This window comes from Spodoptera frugiperda, chromosome 14 (assembly GCF_023101765.2).
Source record: "Spodoptera frugiperda isolate SF20-4 chromosome 14, AGI-APGP_CSIRO_Sfru_2.0, whole genome shotgun sequence".
NCBI classification, from domain to species: Eukaryota; Metazoa; Arthropoda; class Insecta; order Lepidoptera; family Noctuidae; genus Spodoptera; species Spodoptera frugiperda.
The window spans coordinates 5,937,979-5,959,320 of record NC_064225.1 but is presented as its reverse complement, the minus strand read 5'-3'; the positions used below and the strand labels follow the sequence as shown (position 1 = coordinate 5,959,320).

Genomic DNA, 21,342 nt, shown 5'->3' with positions numbered 1-21,342 from the left:
GAAGGAAGTAATTCCATATTAACTTGTAAGTGTCTGGACCATTAGTTTAATATTTCCGAAACGAATTGAATGGGACAATAAAATGAGTACTTGGTAATCTTTCTGTCAAAACTCATAGTAACATAAATATACAATGTTACGCCTTTTTATCCTCAAAGGCTACCCCTTTAAGATGATTGCAGAATAACGTCAATGCCGCTACACAATGAACACCCACTTTCTCACCAGTTGAGTTATAAGTCCCATGTATTAGGGAGTGAGCCTATTACCATATACTGGGTACAATTCCAGACTCCGTGCTACGACTGAGAAATTTTCGAAATACTGAAAAGAACCCAGTAATACTTTGCCCGACCTGAGACACCTTGTCCGGCAGTCGCACTTGCGACCACTCGACCAAAGAGGCATAGTAACATGTGGTTTTGAAAACCTACGTAAAACACTTTTGACCACACAAATCTGACTAAGCAAACCTCAAGTTAGCCGCAGTGTATCTATCAAATATTTTTACGTTGCCTGCCAATTTTGTTGAAGCAAGCACTGGCCTTATCCAACTAACGCTTTCACCAAACGTCTATGTAACAGATCTAGCTCTTTGATCCTTCGTGCACATTTGAATATGTAAATTTCGAAAGGGGATGAGCACCAAAGCTGGCCAACTAAACGCCGACGATGCCCTCCTACAATTTAATGTTGATTTTAATTTTGATATTAGTTCGACGAAAGTTTTCTGAGCAAATATCGGATTTTAATTTCCTTTTGCATGTTTGGTTAGTTTTAACGGTGGTTTCGTATGTTTTTAGTGGTTATGAAGTGTAATTTTGGTGATTTGAGGAAACTCAAACGGTAATTACAAAGTTTACAGGCAATGAGGAAATGGCTCTTTTACTATCTCGTACGAGACTTTGTATTTGTAAATATCATTGTTTAACCTTAATAAGTCTGCGTTTGGCCACCAACCCGCTTACTGCCACGACGGCGAAGCGAAGATGTGGCCGAGGCTGGAACACACAGACTTAGAAAGTACCTATTTACTCTGTTATCAAGTTGGACTTCTCTGTAACAACTAAAGGTTGACAAGATTGAATTCGTGTGGCAATATGTCCGCTTTTGTACCATAACAGTGCATTAAGTTTAAATATAATAACAGTTATTAAAACAAATTAAATGCACAACATTACAAGTACTACGCCTTATCTAACTTATCATTTTTACAGATTTTACTTATAATATCATAATTGCAATTATTACAGACGAAAGAAAGAACGCAAAGAGCACATCAAAGAGGATATACAACCATAAATCCTCTGCCATGCCACAAACATGTAGAAACCATTAAAAAACTGAAGCACATTACCCAAAAGCAAAGCAACACAAGTGTCGCGCGGGAGCAACGAGCAAACCTATTTTGCATTTAATAACGAGATGACGAAGAGTTTCAATTAATTATTTTTTCCTATTTCCCCTCACTTCTACATTGTTAACTGGGCGTATGCATTTTCCCAGTTTCGCGTCCCCGACAATTTGTTCAACGTCACCCTTAAACCAACTTGAATTGGACCCTGTTAAGCAGAAAGGATCCAGCTAACATTTTATTATTTTTTGAGTACTCAAATGAAGTTTAAAGTTAATAAAAAACTGTGTATTATTTTAATACACTAGATACTAAATTTCAAATAGGTACTGTAAGGTAACTTTAAACTTCTTTTACAAAAGAAATATAAAATGTTGGCTGGATCTTTTTGGCTTAACAGGGTCCAATTTTCAGTTTGCAATTTTTTTGATTCGCTGTATTTTACTGTATTCCTATTAGTACGTTCCGTTTGTCCATTGATTGTATTATTTAAAATTTTTGATTGTTCGCCTCTGGAGCGATTTTTTTATTAGTTCCCCCAGTTTACAGCTGACGATTTAATTACGTTGGCGCTTTTATTGGGAGTTCGTTTTTTAATTAGAAGTTATTGTCGATAGACGATATTGAGTGGCTCTTTCGTATGTATACGGGCTAAATTTTCATGTTGCAGAAAATGTTTTGAGTTTTTAATTTTTGTTTTATTACAATAATGTTTTGGACTTTAACACGTTGTATATCGAAACGCAGAATTACGTGAAACACAATGTATTTTCTATTGTGTCTCATATTTTGTTATTAAATACATTGCCCCACATTAGGATTGTCTCTTGTGTGCATTTACAAACATACCAAAACAACAATTTGATGATCACACTAAGAGTTGCTCCATGCGGGATTCGGACCAGCTACACGTTGCACGGCAACCGCCGCGCCAACCGTGCTGTCAAATATAAACAAGAAAACATGATGCATCTTTGTTTTAGTATCACCTATTGATCGAAGATTAAGTCCAAGCTGTCGTATTGAATCATACTGACGACCACATACAAATTCAGATTCAGAATCCAGTTTACACAGAATTACATCTTCCAATAAATCAACGATTGCACCAACACACCAACATTAGCCAATAATCGCCAATGTTTGACCAAATATCTCTAGCGGATGAGACTGAATGGAAGCAAGTTGGTAGTATGTTCGCAAACGATGTGATAACAAACGTATCCGTAGCGACTGCACTAATGCGAGCTTAAATTATCCTATCTCTCGAAACGTTTGGCTATTATATGTGGGAACGGACTTGTTTTACCTATTTTCTACAATTATGAAATGTTTTATTAGGAAGAATAAATGCATTTTTGTTCAGGTAAACGCAAACCATGATCTTTGATTATAGTCTATTAATAGACAGTTTGTCATGATCTCCATTCTTGAAAGGCGGGTAGGTCCATCTTTAAAAAAACACCATTGGCTCACACTTGAATTTTCTCCTGTATCGTGGGTGCGTTTACAAACATACTAATTCACATTCACATTACACCCAGACCCGAAAAAGAATTTTTGGACCACATAAAGAGTTCTTCCGTGTGGGAATCGAACCCGGTAAGTGTTGTATGGCAGCCAGTTGCCCAGCCACCGCGCCAACAGTGTTAAGGATCATGTTTATCAGACAGCACTAGTACGCCGCTTTATGTCAAATGTGTACTTGTGTACACATTCTTATGACACCTGCGAGAGAATAGGTGGTGGCAACGTCACTACATGATATAAAAGTCAAAAAATCTACGTCATACATCAAGCTAAACGCTAGCTATCAAGGGCGAAAGGTCGTTAAATCCTGCAAATTTGCACAAACGATTAAAAGCCAGTAATACTAGCAGCACACTGGCTCAAACAAAGCCTAGGGCTATCGGGTCACAATGATAAGCCACTATAAAATGGAATACAGAAGTTTATGCGTCAATATTTTTTTCAACCGCACTTTAAAATCATTTTTGGTGGTCTTAGAGGATGCTTTGTAATGTAGTTTTTTCAGAGTTCCTGTTTTTTTTAGTCCTAAAAGTTGATTGTTTTATTTTTTGACAACAATGCAAGCTTAAAGATTCCTTTGTTAATTCCAGAAAAGTTTACTGTTTGGGGGCTATAAAAAGATATCATAGTAATAGAAGCAATTTCTCTAATCTCTAACAATCAGACTCCATACTTATGAACGAACATTCCAAAAATCTCTAAAAAAAAATCCCGCGTCGTATGCCTGAGGTTTAACTTTTTTTAACCGTTGCTCCACATTTTTTCTCCTATATCATGGATGCGTTTAGAAACACACAATTTCACATGCACAAGACACCTAGACCCGAAACAACAATTTATCGATCACATAAAGAGTTACTTCGTGCGGGAATCGAACCCGCTACACGTGTCACGGCAGCCAGTAGCCCAGACACATCTTCATCTAACGAAGATAATGGAACTTCTGACCACACCTACATAATAATAACACCCGGAATGAAATAGGCGGGTAATGAGGAAAAAATAGCAAAGACGACCCCGGGCCAAGCGACAAAAGAAACCACAGATTTGAATGTAAATGAACACAAAAATGAAAATATCAAAGCGAATACTCAACGGTTTTTTTGTACCTACGTACCTTCTAATGGACGTTTCAATTCATTATGTCTGATACGACCTGTGATCGTGGGATGACTTTAATGTTTTTCTGCTCTTTACGTACATTCTTATCGTTTGATACGAGTCCTGTGTTATTTGATCTCTTCCTTTGTATGAATATTAATTGGTACGTTTCATTTCTGTTAGCTGTTTGGTCAATTTAGGGATTATATGGTTGTTTTTCCCGTTTACGCTCAGCGATTCGTTTCCTTATACACTCATCACCGTGTTCAGTAATTGATAGATGGATGTAATGTATAGAGAAACATGACTTAAAAACTACACGGAATGTGGCAAAATTCTGTCTCTAGTCAGCCTAACCATATTCACTAATAGATTATTGGGAAAAGCCGTTAATTACATGGTATTATCATGTGACCCACAAAATTAGGTCTCTGTTGACACGTTAAGCTATAAATTTATGTCGCATTCAAATTTTATAAAAAAGGAATTCTTTATAGAAGAGTTATTTACTATTGTTCAAACAAATCATGAAATAGACCATTTTAGGTACAACAATCTACATGAACTTTAAGCTAATCAATTTAACGTCCATTATCGATTGCAAGAAACTGCAGTCCATAAAATCCATTCCTACCTACACTGAATATTCGATTCAAAGCCAGTCTTCCTCCATCACTCGTAATCCAACCATTACAATAACTATAACAATGTTCACTTACTTGTAATCGGTTGCAAGTCGTAACCATCTGAAGCGATCACCGTTATATTATGACCATCTACAGACAACTCTATAGGGCAGTTCAAGAACTCGGCATTGATCACGCGAAAACGATACTTGTAGCCCTGGAAATAAGGAAAGTTTTTGGTTAAATAGATTTAGCGACATCGTTAGGAGATTCTTTGAAGGTAGTGCTTAAGCGTTTGAGTTTAACACTAGAAGGGCCATGGCCGTCAATTTGACGGCAAAATAATTTTGATGGCTAATAACTTTTTGTCTGTATTTCAGTTTGTATTCATATTTAATGACTTTTCATAACTTATGATTGTATAAGTTTTAACTTAATAAAAATAAATAAATAATGATTGATATGCGGGGTATGCTTACTCATACCTAATAAGACCGGACGCCGTCAATTTGACGGCACGTGAATACTTTGAAGTGTTATAAACAAAAGTTTTGTTTCTACCTTATTATCTTACCTATATATTTATATGTTGTGTTTATTGACATGACTTACAGTTTCAACTGATTATTTGAAGAGAATTGTCGTATATAATGAATTCCAATCGGCGTTCCAAACAGCTCTCGAGTTTAGAAATAGAACGAGAGTTATCGCAACTTTGTAATATTGAAGAAGATGACTCAGGTGATGAAAGTGGCAATGAATTATCAGTAACGCATTGTGATAACGAAGATGAAGACTTTCAGCTAGACCAAGAAAGTTCTACATCTGAGGATTCAGAAGCCGACATTCCAACTGAAAGTCATTTCGACAGTGAAACGCAGGACAGTAATTTACACAGCGAACGTGGTATACGTAGAAGTCGTGGCAGAAGACCTGGATCCAGCGGAAGAGCATTCGGGAAGTATAACACGTGGTGGGAGGCAAGTCAGAACGTCATCATTACCCGAAATAGGTATGAGACAAGTGGCTAGTGATGGCACTGAATGGACGTGTATTCCTAGTTTTAGTGGTGGAACGACGGAATAATATTCTAGATTTGGCCGCCATAAATTCATGGATTATTTATCGCCAAGTTACAGGTGAAAACATTTCTCGTCATAATTATATTCTACAACTTGTAAGTGAACTTCGCGCAGAGTACGTGAATAAAAAACAAAGTGCATCAGCTTTTCAACGTTTGGATAACATAACTATTGAAGAAGAACAGCCTTCTACATCACAAAAAAGACGACAATGTCAAATTAATTCAAAATGTAAAAAGAACCGCACTTGTGACTTATGTACTATTTGCCAGAAAGCTGTTTGTGGTCAATGTGTAAAAAAGTATTTAAAAAAAATATTTGTAATAAATGTTTTATGTAACTAATCAAAGTATTTAATTAAAAGCATTAATTAAAATTCGTAATTTTGTTTTTATGACACACATATTTCAATCATATTTTCTCCGTAATTATCATATACCGTCAATTTGACGGTCGCGGTCTTTGAAGGTATACAATTTCCCCGACCCTTCTAGTGTTAAGTGATAAGGATTCTGTCGTTGAAGTGGAAGTGTGGAATCAGGTTGTAAATTTTAAGGATAAATATTCTAATATTGATTTTTTAAGTCTAGCTTCAACATTTTCACTTCTATCTTCAAGATGATGTTTACTAGCATTTCAGTGTGATTTGTTTAAGAATACAAATGTACAGATATATATTTCAAATTTCATAAGGTATTTGACATAATAAAGCAGAATTACAGGCACTTAAACTTTTACTCTTACCGCCGTGCTCAGAGTCATTTAATGATTACTGAAACTATTCCTCAGTAACGATTTTGTATCGAAAATAATCGCTAAAAACTGGGTTAACTAACCATTAAATGACTGTGTACGGCAGTTACTCTTTAAGGTAAGTAACATTTGCTCAGACTAATCACTATTCTAAAACATTACTTAATTAATCATCGCTCTAGCCTACCTTCTAAATAAATCCTAAAGTATCAAAAGCCCTTACCTGTTCCACATTGAACCTGGCAGCTCTCATATACATGGGTTTAGCAGTGTCATTGAAGACCTTGAACCGGCCAACTCCATTGATGAGCAGCGTCGGAGGCTTGTTGTCTCCTCTGGAGTGATGGTGATCGGTGAACATTCCTATACCTAGCTCATGGATCCAGTCTGTGACGAGCATCACGTGGTCAGATCTGTAAGAGATGAGTTGGATGTTATAGATGGAAAACATGAATACGTAGTATAACGTTATATAGTTTTTTAATATTCTAGAGTAGGTATTCTACTGTTACTTTTATAAGACCAAAGGGCTGATCTGTTTTTTGGCCAGAGGCAAGCCAGAAAGGCTAGCATCATAAGTAAAGTAGCAGCATCATAAAGTGTCCATAACTTTACGTACTTTAGTCCAGAAGGTAACTTTACGTACTTTAGTAGTTTTTATTTTTAGTAAGTTTAGTATTTAGTATAAAACATATTTAAATTGAATTGATTTTATCTAGTAGGAAAATGCGCATTTTAACAAGTAGTGATCAATGAATGTCCGAATATTTGAATTTGTACGCAAATAGCTACTAAAACGACAATTAATGTTGTTCGTCATATTTTTAGTATGTAGTCTATATATTATAATGTATTGAATCGTTGACAGGCTAAAAACCGTAACTAAATCTACTCAACTAGCCTTTAAAATAAACCCCAACACCAAACTATCTCCACTAACCAAACGAATCGGTCTTCTCTCCAAACTCCACCTTTAAATCCAAGTCCACAAACTAAATACCTAAAGCAAATAAAACTCCTTGACTTTTACAAAACACTATTTATTTCTACCTCAGTACGTACCAATATTGACACGAGTGAAGTCGCCGGCCCTACCTAGTCAGGATCTGGGGGCCTACTCTAATTCAACGAAAAACGAAGTTTCGGACGAAACTTCGCAGATTGTGTTGAGACGCATAGTGTCTATAATGAACCTACTTGTTTATCCATATTTAATACATACCTTATTTACGCTAAGCCCAGTTGTTAAATACACTTGCAGTCGAAACCACGTCTTTTCATTCAAAAAACCCTAACAAACAAAAGTGAACGCTATCACCATTAACATATGGTCGTATTCGAGCCGAACGCAGCACCTACGGAGCAATAAACATCGAGCCGATCGAACAAAAGAATCGCATTCCACAGCGATAAGGATTTGCAGAAAAAACGTCTCGTCGTTATGGATAGTTATAACTACGTAATGAGCTATTAAGACGGACTCTAAACAAGTTTTTAAAAACAGTTTGATTTATATTGAGAGAAGTACATATTAAGTGAAATAAATATGAATACTACTAAAGAACAACAACAATATCTCGCTATATTGGAAGATGGTGCTAATTTACTTCGAAAAACGCAATCAAATTTGAAAAAGTGTCCAAAGGGAAGACTGACGAGAGGTTATCTAGAAGCACGTGTGAAGATTATTGACGAGTATTGGATGTCATTCAAGAATGCACATGATGGGTTGGTAAAGATAACACCTAAGGAACAAAAGGGGATTTTGCCATATTTTTTAAACGAAGAATTCTTTATATATGAGGAATTATACAGTTCATTACAAGGGGATTTAAAGGATATGCTTACGTCATTAGCGGACTCGTCGATGGATGTGAGAAACTCAAGTGGCATGAATGTAACATATACATCGCAAAATATAGTGCATTTACCGAAAATAGAATTGCCTAAATTTCATGGGAGTTATGAAAAATGGCCGACTTTCAAAGATTTGTTTATTTCTTTGGTGCATGAAAATAATAGCCTCAGTGACGTACAGAAGCTACACTATTTGAAGACAAGTGTAAGTGGAGAAGCTGAAGCCTTATTGTCCCATATTCAAGTGACATCGAGCAATTACGAAACTGCATAGAATGTATTGACCAGAAGGTATGGTAACAGGCGGATCATTTTAAACTGTATCATGAAACGATTATTTTACCAAAAGAAAATGACTTCGCAATCAGCCGCCCAGTTAAAGGGATTGTTGGATACAACTATCGAAAGCCTAAATAACTTAGAAAACTTAAAAATAACCGCTGACTCGTGGGATCACGTTATAATATTTTTGCTCGTTCAGAAGTTTGACACAGAGACACATAAGGGCTGGGAAGAGTATGCATATAAAGAAGACAGCGAAGCGTTACCTACCTGGAGTGAATTAAGGAACTTCATGGAGTCCAAGTTCCGCACCTTGGAGTTAGTTACAGGCATTCCAGCTAATAATAATACAAAGGAAAGGCAAGTCAAAGAACGTTCCTATCATGTTGCCAACCCCAGCACAGAGAAGATATGCATCATGTGTAAAGAAAATCACACGTTGTCTCACTGCAAGAAATTTGTTGAAATGAAATTAAGCGAGAGAACCGATTATGTCAAGAACAAACATTTATGTTTTAACTGTCTAGCACCAGGACACTCAGTGAAGAGATGTAAATTACCAGTGTCCTGTCAAAAATGTCGCCGACGTCATCATTCTTTACTACATGAGACTAAGAATACAGAACCAACGGCTACACCGAGCACCTCACAACCGTTGGCTTCACAGCATGTAGTAGAAGAGAAGGAAGCAGTTCAAGTGAACACAGTGATCGCGTCACACCACACAAATAAACATGGGACAGCACTATTAGCGACTGCTGTAGTAGAAGCAACAAATGCAGAAGGTCAAGTTATTTCTCTACGCGCGCTGATTGACCAGGGTTCTCAAGCTACATTTATAAGCGAGAAAGCAACTCAATTATTGAAACTGAAGCGACAGCCAGTCAAAGGAAGTGTTTTAGGAGTGGGTTCTTTGAGAACAGAGCTAAAACACGTGGTACAGCTTAATATAAGATCACAATGGGACTATAAGTACAATTTACCGATTCAAGCCTACGTGATGTCTAAACAACTGACCACTAAGATACCCACCAAAACAATTGTCAAGCAACCATGGCCTCACATCGACGGGCTTAACTTGGCTGATCCGAGTTACTTAACACCTGGTTCTGTAGATCTGCTATTAGGAGTCAAGGTATACGCACAGATAATACAGCCAGATTTAATAAAGGGTCCACCAGGCACTCCAACTGCACAAAAAACAAACCTGGGTTGGATTATTTTCGGAGATATCGTTGAAAAACCACAAAACGATACTTACCTTGTGATGCATCATCAAATCGACGCCGACGAAATATTAAAATCAATATGGGAAATAGACATTGATAAAAACAGACATTTGACAAAGGAAGATAAGATTTGTGAGGACATCTACGAGAAAACAACAACAAGAAATTCGGAAGGAAGGTACATAGTCAAATTACCTTTTAAAACTTACAGTCCACAACTAAATGAAACAAGCACGAGTGCAAGTTTACAGTCACCTAAAGGAAACACAAAGGAGATAGCCAAACAAAGATTCTTGCAACTGGAGCGGAAGTTTAGGAAGTCATCTGACCTGAAAAAGGAATATACAAAAGTTATAAACGATTACATAGATCAAGGACACATGGAAAAGATACCTGAAGGAGAAAAAGAAAAAGATCAGTATACTTACCTCACCACGCCGTAGTTCGTACTGACAAGGAGACCTCACGAACACGCGTCGTCTTTGATGCTTCCTGTAAAGGCACAAATAATATTTCACTAAATGAAGAATTATTAGTAGGTCCGCAGCTGCAAGATGATTTAAGATACCTTCTTATGAAATGGAGAATGAAGCGTGTCTGCTTCATGGCCGATATTAAACAGATGTATCGCCAAATATTGGTGACTCGTGAAGACGCAGAATTTCAAAGAGTTATCTGGAGACCTGATGAGAGCGAAGATTTCCACGAATACCGTTTGTTAAGGGTCACATTCGGCACAGCATCTGCACCGTACTTAGCTGTTAGAACACTCCATCAAACAGCCGATGATGAAGGAAAGGATGAACCACTCGCTGTACAATCCATTAAGGGTAATTTTTACATGGATGACTGGCTCGACGGTGCTGACGACACTGAAACTGCTATTTCACTAGCCAAAACTGTCACTAACATCCTACAAAAGGGCGGATTTCAACTCACAAAATGGTCATCAAACGATATAAACTTTATGAAATCTGTAGATGAAGAAAAGAGATCAACCAACGTACATATAGACATGAATCTTGATGGAAAGGTCAAAGCATTGGGCATTGTATGGAACCTAAAACAGACACATTTTAATACAATTTGACTTTCCCAACACCTGAAAATACTTGTGTAACAAAACGAAGTATTTTATCTGATATACAAAAGCTTTTTGATCCACTTGGTTGGATTGCACCGAGTACAGTATTGGCAAAAATACTGTTACAAAAACTATGGCTCGAAAAGGTGAACTGGGATCAGAACGTAAGTGAAACGTTACATGAAGAATGGAATCAGATAAGATCGGATTTTGTAAATGTGAACGATGTACAAGTGGACAGATGGCTTGGTACAACTAATATAAACAAAACTCATAGACAACTACATGGATTCAGTGACGCTTCGACACGAGCTTACGCAGCAGTAGTATACATAAGAACTGAAACAAATGGCAAGGTTGAAATAAAACTCATTGCTGCTAAAACAAGGGTTGCACCACTAAAAACTATATCCTTACCAAGACTAGAATTGTGTGGGGCATTATTACTTTCCAAGCTTATGAAACATATTAGTCTAGCAATGCAAATTCCACCTTCAGATATGTATGCATGGACGGATTCATCTATAGTTATAGCATGGCTATACGGTGATCCCAATCGATGGAAAACATTTGTTGCCAACCGCGTCGTCGAAATTGTAGAAAACCTAAACTACAAGCGCTGGTATCATGTAAAATCAAGCGATAATCCCGCAGACTTGGCCTCTCGAGGAATGTTGCTGTCCGAACTAACGAAATGTGGCTTGTGGTGGAGAGGACCACGTTGGTTATCTGAAAAGGAAATAAAATTTAGTAAACAGGAAGTTATTAAAACACAATTAGAAATGAAAAAACAGAAGATTATTACTCACCTCAGCACAGAAGATCAGGATAAATCTATAACTACACAATTTGAGAAGTTTAACGACTTACCAGAATTACTTAAAGTTGTATGTTACTGCAGAAGATTTTTAAACTACAAAGATAATGAGAACATAAATAAACAAATAACAACACAAGAATTAGAAGATGCTTTGACAATTTGTATAAAAAGAGTTCAAGAAATAGAATACACTGAAGAAATTGAAAGATTAAAAATAAACAAACAAGTAAAAAGAAGAAGTCCGTTGCGATCCCTCAACCCTTATCTTGATGATAAACATATCCTCAGGGTCGCCTCAGACACGCAAACTTACCTGATGAAAACATCCAATCATTCTCGGAAATAAGAACACATTGTCGCGTCTGATTATAGCCGACGCACACCCCAAGACAATTCACGGAGGAATTCAACTGATGTTATGTTATCTTCGTTCAAAATATTGGATTTTAAAGGCAAAATCATTAGCTAAGAAACATATACACAACTGCTTGATTTGCGCAAGACTTAATGCTAACGCCAGAGCTCAAATTATGGGAGACTTACCATATGAGAGAGTAACTCCATCCAGACCATTCTTGAATAGTGGCGTAGACTTCGCAGGGCCCTTTCAGATTTTATTATCTAAGGGTAGAGGAAATAAAACAACAAAGGCCTACGTTTCGATTTTCATTTGTATGTCTACAAAGGCAATTCATATTGAGCTTGTAAGTGATCTTACTTCAGAAGCGTTTATCGGTGCTTATAGACGGTTTGTTGCCAGGAGAGGCAAATGTAGCCACCTGTGGAGTGATCAAGGCCGTAACTTCGTCGGAGCTGACAAAGAACTCCGGGATGCCTGGAAAGAAGCAAGCTTACAGTTCACTGGAGAAATTGCAGAGACACTAGCCACAGAGGGTACTCAATGGCATTTCATCCCCGCTTACAGTCCCTCTTTCGGTGGATTATGGGAGGCTGGTGTAAAATCTATAAAATACCACCTGAAAAGAATTGTGACAACTCACCTGACTTACGAAGAGATGACGACGATACTCTGCCAAGTGGAAGCCTGCTTGAATTCTCGTCCGCTTTGTCCCTTAAATGATTCTGATCCAGACAACATTAACCCACTTACTCCAGGACATTTTCTAGTTGGAGAGGCACCTATCGTTGTCCCATCACCGGATATGAAAGACATAAAGATGTCCAGCTTGTCTCGCTGGCAGCATACACAGAAACTGGTTCACGACTTCTGGCGGCGATGGCAAGATGAATACTTATCCAGATTGCAACAACGTCCCAAGTGGCATAAAAAAGAAGATGACTTTAAGATCGGAGATGTCGTCTTGATAAAAACCGATAACTTGCCACCTGGAAAATGGTACTTGGGACGAATCGTCGATAAACATCCCGGTCCGGATGGTCTAACGAGGGTGTATAGTGTCAAAAGTGGTAATTCCGTAACTAAAAAAACTGTAACAAAGTTATGTCCATTGCCTCTCGATGAAACCTAGTAAATTTTCAATGTTTTAGAAACTTAATTAACATTCTTGTTTGCTGATTTACATTGCTTAAAATAGATTTTTAGAAATACAGTACTTACGTAGCTATTAATTTGTTGATAGATTTTATGCATGCTAAATATTAATATCACAGACCCCCACCTACAGATTTATATAAACTTTTAGTGACTGTGTCAATCATTTAGTTATTTATAACTTATATTATATAATTTTTCTTTCTTAAAAGACCTACAGGTCTTTTGGTGGGCGGTATGTTGAGACGCATAGTGTCTATAATGAACCTACTTGTTTATCCATATTTAATACATACCTTATTTACGCTAAGCCCAGTTGTTAAATACACTTGCAGTCGAAACCACGTCTTTTCATTCAAAAAACCCTAACAAACAAAAGTGAACGCTATCACCATTAACAGATTGCATACTACAATTCTATTTATTGCGAACTTTTGTGAACAAAAATTAACGGATGAAATGAAGATAAATAAATAGCTTTTGATATGGAATTAAAAATAAAACGTTACCGTATTTCAAGTAATTCTATTAGTAAATCAATAAATCCTACGGCCGAGGATTAAACGAAACTTCGCATTCAAGAACCGGAGTATGCCCCCTGTTCCTAACACAATTTGTTCCTTTCAAGACGGCCCTTCGCAGTCTATAAGTTGATAGTTGATTTTGTTACCGTAACCCTTTGAAATGTGGTACGTTGGATCGAAGTACTCTTTGCATTAGACATTAGCAATTTACATTTAGAAGAAGATTTTCTTCTGTTTGGTCTTTGTTTTTATTATAAGTTTTGTGAGACATACTGAGTTAATTATTATGTTATTGGCTTACTCACATAACAAACATTTGGACGAACCGAGGAATTCGACTAGTTTCAAGTCATGCTAGAGGCATTCATCAGCAGTACTCCGCGACACACGACGCGGCAATCGTCGTTCTGTTACTGACATTAGCTGCTACTGTCAGTAGTAACGACAGTCGATAATATAATAATTTGAATTTTTTGTTTATAAATCGCTGATTGTTAGTTACCAGTTGTTACCAGAGACACAATGCCTCCCCTTAAAATGTAACTTAACGTAATCCCCAAAAAACTAACAACGCACTAGTAACTCCTCTGGTGTTGCTTACCATCAAATAATGAGTCTACTCGTTTGCGATCCTATAAAAATATCTCTCAACTTGAATAAAACCGGATTAATGAGTTCTTAATAACCAATTTCTGCTTAACACCATCGACTTCAAAAGGGTCAAACACTAATCTCATGAAGAAAAGTCCTAACTATATTTTAATGTTTCTACTTAGCTTTGACTACTTGAAAATGGCACTCACCGATCATAATCATATAGTCTGCCATGAGGATCCTGTGATTTTGGTTTCCTGACGATGAAGACTCCAGCTGCACCATCAGCTCGCTGCATACCAGAGTGGGAGTGCCAGAAGTGAGTGCCAGCGTGGGTGGCGTTGAATTGATACCTGGAATAATTTAAGTATTTTATTAGGAGTGCTGGTGGATAACATTCTTAAGAATTATTTTAATCAGAGCTAAATCAACTTTAGGAATATTAAGAGTACTATCTAATTGCTTATTTATTTGCAGCAACTTTAAAATATTTTGCAACCTGAGACTATATCTCTTAAGCTTATCTCGAGACTTCTTAAAATTTTATTTAGTTTTTAGAACCTATAACCTCTAATTTCTTGTTCATAATCAAAATTTTCAAAAAGGTTCTTAATGTCCTTATCAACATTATAAAGAATAACTGTACTCCAAGTAACAAATTCTCAGACTGCGCTAGACAGTTCACAAACAGGGAGAGATGACTCCAGATCGTGAGTAAAGCAGTATCCATCTCCAATACATATACAACCGCCTCAACGTAACCACGAACTTCCAAGAACAAAATGTCAGGGTAGAAGAAGTAACTCATTGACAAGACTAAGTCCTTACCTGAATGTGGTCTCAGGCAATATAGGGCATTGCGTCACGTATGGCGTACCGTCCATGTATGGAGTACCTCTCTGATGCTGTCCATGCCAGTGCACTGTGGTACCTTCCGTCATCAGGTCGTTCTCTACGTCGACTATCACGCGATCATGTTGGCATACCTGGAACATTTGGTAATGGTTAGAGAGATAAATGATAAATGATATTTATTTCTACATTTTTAACAGTGAGGGTGCCTTATTGCATTTGAAATAAACCTGATGTTTCCCTATAAGAGACAATAGGGATGATGACAGAGTATGAAAATTAAATTCTATTTAGTCCGTCAGTTAGGTGATGGAAAAATAATTAGACAGGTATTTTTTTATTCTGTCATTTCAGATAACAATACTTAGATAAAACGAATCAAAGTTTAGGAGTGGGAGCAAATACGTCATATTTACGTATAAAACCTACCTAGAAGTAACCTCACGCGATATTTCACATCGATATATCTTTGAAAGTATTTGTTTCCGTAATTAATAATATTTCAAAATAATTTACAAGACGGACATTAAAATAAAAAATAGTTGTCTAATTCAACCCCTATTATGGAGCCATAAATGGTGAAAAGTGGGAGAGAGTGTGAAAAAATTCAGCCCACTGTTTTATAAAACAGACAAAGGTACATAACCTTTATAAATTTAATGTAAATATTTGCAAAAACATCCAAACATATCGCCTACGTATTTGAGATTTGGGCAATTTTTTGCTAGTCTAAGAACGTGGGTAAAATAGTGTTTGATTAATTTTATTGATAAACTCAATTTAAACAAAGGCTTTATGGGTGTACACTAAAACATCTATACATATAATAAAATCGTAGAAAAGTGCTGTCTGTACATTGAAAATAAAAATAAAAAAAATAGCAGGGGTTATTGTTATGTCGATGTCGAACCCAAAAATGTAATTAACTTTTTTTTGTCTGTTTGTCTGTTTGTCTGTTTGTCTGTTTGTCTGTTCGTCTGTGCGCGCTAATCTCAGAAACGGCTGATCCGAGTTGGATGCGGTTACATTTAGTGTTTGTTTCATGTCAAACGGTTCATAAATAAAAAAGTTATGTCAAATTAAAGAATCACGTCGAACATTCTATGCTTATACCATTAATCTCCGCAACTATTTGACGGATTTGGTTGAAATTTGGTACAGATATAGTTTAGAACCTTAGAAAGGACATAGATATATTTTTATTTCAAAAATCAAAAAATAAGAAATAAATTATTTATAAATAATTCTATGTCGATCGTTACACGACTTCGGTTCATGTTATTGTTTTAATTTATCGAAATAAAGTAAATAAATAGTAAAAAGGTATGAAAAGAATAATATCAATATAATAAAACATTAAGTACAAAGAAAATGCTCTAACGGAGTATAGATAATTCTATGTCGATCGTTACACGACTTCGGTTCATGTTATTGTTTTAATTCATCGAAAAAAAGTAAATAAATAGTAAAAAGGTATGAAAAAAATAATATCAATATAATTAAACTTTTAGTACAAAGAAAATGCCCGAACGGAGTATAAATAAATAATCCAAGTTGTCTTTATCCTCGATAGATGGCGTTGGGATCGAAATAGATCGCGCTATGGTTTCGTTACATTCATTTGGTTGGGTATCGGCCGAGCGCTTCGGTACTATCGTAGAAAAAGTGTATTATCAGTCGTATGATTATTTGTCTGTAGTGGTCCTGCTGTTTCGTATATTCTAAATTGGTTTCGTTGTATTTGTCAATTAATAAGTTTATTTGTTGGGTTTTCCTGGTTTTTTGGTTAAACTATTTAACGCAGGTTTAGTTTGATATCGATTATTAGTAGTTACTGTAGTTAGTTTTTTTAATAAAATTGTAAGTCTAATTTTTTTTTAATTAGATTAGATTTAAGTCGTTTCTTTTAAATTATTTAGTTTAAGCTTGGTTATTATAGCATAGAGGATAGGTTGTAATATAGTTTCTTTTTTAATTGTTATAAATTCGTAATTCGTAGCTTTCTTTAGTTTTAAGTTAGTTTAAGTCCGTTTTTAAACTATTTTTTCAATGCCCTAAGTGAGTATACATCTATTAAATTCAAACGCAGAGCTCATTATGTTGATTTTTGAAGAGTTCCCTGGAATATCTTCCACATCTCATTTTTGAAGAGATCCCGCGAGATCGGGATCTATGTGGTTAAAACCAAAAATTTGCCGGAAGTCACTATTCCACGCGAACGAAGTCGCGGGCAAAAGCTATTCTTAATATGAATAAATTATAATAAATCTGTTAAAGGATCAATTCTGTACATTGAAAATATTGAAAGAATAAATAGCAGGGGGTGTTACTGAATCGATACCAAACCCAAATATGTGATCATTTTTTTTTTGTTTGTCTGTCTTTCTGTCTGTATGTTTAGGCATCACGTGAAAACTAACGGTTCCTAAACTTGGTATAATTATACCTTATTGTCCTGGGCATAAAATAGAATACATTTTATCCTGGAAAAATACGTAGAAAAAATCTTTATTTTTAAGTTTTATTCTACAGAACGCGAGCTCAACAGCAGTAGCTCAATAGAGGGATCTCCTTAATTATTATGGGCCTCGCCGTATTTGGGTCCAATAGATATTTATAAGATGTCATTGTCAGAGTTACTCAAAATGGAGAAATAAAACTTCCACGCGAAGACCGACATTCGCGCGGACGGAGTCGCGGGCGGAAGCTAGTTATTTAATAAATTCTACGAATGTTTATGCAGTACAAATTAATTTATCAAATTAATTCATAGATCAAATTACATTTAATTAAAAGTTGTATAATCATAATTTGATTTGCTATCAATTAATGGAATTCACACCAATTATAAAAACATCTGGCTACTACTTAATAAGCTTTATCAAATAAATTGTTTCACAAAACGAAAATTTACATAAAACAGTCGAAACTATTTGCTGCTCGTAACAATCACGTTTCCATACTTTTATTTAACGAGACCCAATTAAAACGACTCGCAATTTCATACAAAATTAAAACTACAACGCTAATTGTCACAATATTGTCGCTCTCGGTCTAAAATTCTGCGCACAATACATTAGTTGGGCGAAAAAATTGTGGTACATTTTTTACTCTAAACATTTTGGGTAAAAAAGCAACAGAATTTAACTAGAGGATATTTCTCACTCACCTCGACGGCAGGGCCTGGCATTTTTCTATTAACCACGTTCAGGGGTCGATTCATTCCATCGGCGGGGATACAATCAGGGCGTGTACAGTCAGTCAAATTGTACGGACAGTCATAACAGGCCTTGCTCATCGTCTGATACCACTCCAGAACGAAATGGTAGTAACAAATCATTGGCTCTTCACCTTCCCTACATTCCCTGTTACAAGGATGATCTCCATTCATTAACTCCCCTGTAACTTCATCATATCTCACGTGAGCTTTGATAGAATCCTTGACATTTTTGCTTATGATTGGTTGATTATCGCCACCTGGCAGCATTTTGATTGGATGTTTCACTGGTGGACCTGGCACCTTACGATCTTCAATTTTGAATTCATTAGTGCCATTTGGTTTGTTAGCAACTAGGACTCTGGAGGCACTTTCTGGTGCGTCATGAGGGAAGTCTTCTGATATAGTTGCGTTTAAACCATCGTCGTCTACCGTAAAAACGAATGATCCATTCTCTTTTCTAGCTTCTCTGAAACCTTCGCTTTGTGTGTAGTTGAGGTCGATAGTTGTTGTTTCAACTGATTCTGTTGTATCCGTCTGTGTGTTGATTCCTGTTATATCTGTAACAATAATGTTTGTGATTAACATACGTACTTATACTTAGTCTAATGCTGTTGCGTAGACTTGGGGAGAAACTACACCATCTATAACGAATGTCACTTCTTTAATTTATTAAATGTTAATAGAAATATCATGTTTTTTTTTTGGGGGGGGGAGAATCATGTAATGATTTCTCCTGCTTTGGGTGAGGGAGTGGCATACTCGTACTCTTACCGACTAAAAACCACCCCGTTTCTTCTGGACCCGTAACCTGTTACGATATCCGTAGCTCCGGAAGAACTAGCATGACTATGGACTATGGTGTACATGTCATTTCAAAACTCCAATATAACGCGAGCGAACTTAACATGTAATATTTTTTAATTACCTTTTGAGCAGGCACATTATTTTTATTTTAAACCATTCGAATTGAATCTCGCCCTAATTTGTTAGATAATTAAATTTCACGTAGTTTCCATAGAATTCTTAGTAAATTAATAGCATAAAGGAAGATATTAAGTATTCATTTCACAATTATTGCTACTGAGTAAAAAAAAGTATTATAGCAAAAAGAAAGACTACCACCGCTTTCTAGATAGCTAAATTAGTTAGCCACGAGCAAGCTTAAAATGGAGGCAGGTCTTATACTTTTATTCATCTTTCTTCTTGGAAAATTGCCCAATGAAGAAATCCTGACTCCCTGGCATCTGGTGGGAAGGTATCATACTAAAGTTTGTGTGTTTGGATGTTTGCCCGACAATCACGCTGAAACTACTGAAGAGATTTTGATGAAATTGCGTATACAGGCTGGCTTGGGTGATAGGATACTACGGAACACGGATAAAATCGCTAGCAGGAACTAGTATATATGGCAATAATTATATTCAGACTTTGTAACACATGACATGTGACATATTTTACTATGTGTTTGTACTCATTTACCAACTCCGTTATAGATTTAAAAAAGGAAAATTTTATATTCAAAAATGTGTACAGAAAACCTCATTAACACGCTAAAAAATCCTTGCTCGCCATTGGCAATCCAACCATCAATGTAATCAAAACACACAATGTTTACGGAACACCCCCATTAACACCAAGAATCACTCGATCGCCCTTTGCAATCCAACCATTCATTGAATCAAAGCATACAACTTTTAAGTACCTATCTACAAAGTCAACCATTGAATCAGCAATGCAAATTCTATTACCAAAATCCCTAATTCAAATGTGAGCCCAAAAATCACTTGGGACACATGACGTGAAGCCTAAATCCGATCACTGATCATGATTGAGGCTTTTGACTTGTAAATCTTGTCATCAAACGGTTGACTTAACCCGTCTGCTACTCCATTAAACATTTAACAGATCTTTAGGAAACGATTTTATTTTAACCCGACAAAAGAGATTATGTTAATTTTCTTGTGATTTTCGAGTTTTTTGGTGTTCGATAAGTCAGTTTCTTGGTGAAAATGTTCTAGCTAAAAAAAGTTATTTTTAAGTTTATTCCTGATTTAAAATAAATCTATTTGTTAACTTTATATTGAGACAGTTTAGATTATCCTTTATATATATTACTGATGGGTTCAATTTTAAATCAAAATAACTCCTGAAGAAAATGTCATAGCAAATTTTGTTCTGATGAACTATTGCTATATCTTACTGAAAGGGTTTATTACTATAATCTAAATACACTATTGAAACCGACGGACAACGGATGAGGTGATTCGGATTAGTTATTTTTGGGTTTTAAATCTTTGACACTTTCAGTAATCTCTATTCCATAAAGAGTGCCTCCTACTACTTATCTATCCTCCTACTACTTACTTATCTGCCTATCCTTTTGAGAAATGATAAAAAAATCATTATTAAAATATTTATCTGCACAGTCTAGGTATTGTGTAAACATTCCGTTTTATAGCAGAAGACATGACCTTTTTTATAACAAAAAAACTAATACCTATCACACAAAAATGCCAATTTGGTGCGCTATGAACGTCTATTTATATCCTTTGAGGAAAGATCGATGCAAAATTTGAAGTAGGTATACGGTAGGAGAACGATTGATTGATTACATGTGCATGATAACAGTGATATTTTTACCCAAATAGCAATAAGTTAAGTAAGCTCTTTAAGGGAACTTATTGCTTTGCCATATTTATTATATTTATTTTTTATTTGTATCGTCAAGCCTTTTATCCCCGAAGGCCTCTGCCTCTGCCTACCAGAGGCAGATGCATTAAGCACTGGACTCATTATTAAAAAAATCGATAAGTAATGTATAAAAAAATATATGTTAAATGGTTTTGGCTGTGGCACGATCATGGCTGAAAAAAAAGGTTTTATAGTTAAGGTTGGTCATCAAGATTAAGAATGTGCCAAAC

At 36.0% G+C, this 21,342-nt stretch overlaps 1 protein-coding gene across 4 annotated transcripts in view; it reads right to left on the bottom strand.

Moving 5' to 3' along the window:
- Nucleotides 1-21,342, bottom strand: part of LOC118279184 (uncharacterized) — a 98,373-nt gene that overhangs the window by 22,834 nt on the left and 54,197 nt on the right. For all 4 annotated transcript variants that reach the window (XM_050698377.1, XM_035598741.2, XM_050698378.1 and 1 more), the window contains exons 3-7: nucleotides 18,371-18,978; nucleotides 15,178-15,335; nucleotides 14,559-14,702; nucleotides 6,670-6,859; nucleotides 4,705-4,828 (exon numbers count right to left, since the gene is read on the bottom strand). In XM_050698377.1, coding sequence (XP_050554334.1) covers nucleotides 4,705-4,828; nucleotides 6,670-6,859; nucleotides 14,559-14,702; nucleotides 15,178-15,335; nucleotides 18,371-18,978 — 1,224 coding nt within the window. The remainder of the gene's footprint in view (nucleotides 1-4,704; nucleotides 4,829-6,669; nucleotides 6,860-14,558; nucleotides 14,703-15,177; nucleotides 15,336-18,370; nucleotides 18,979-21,342) is intronic.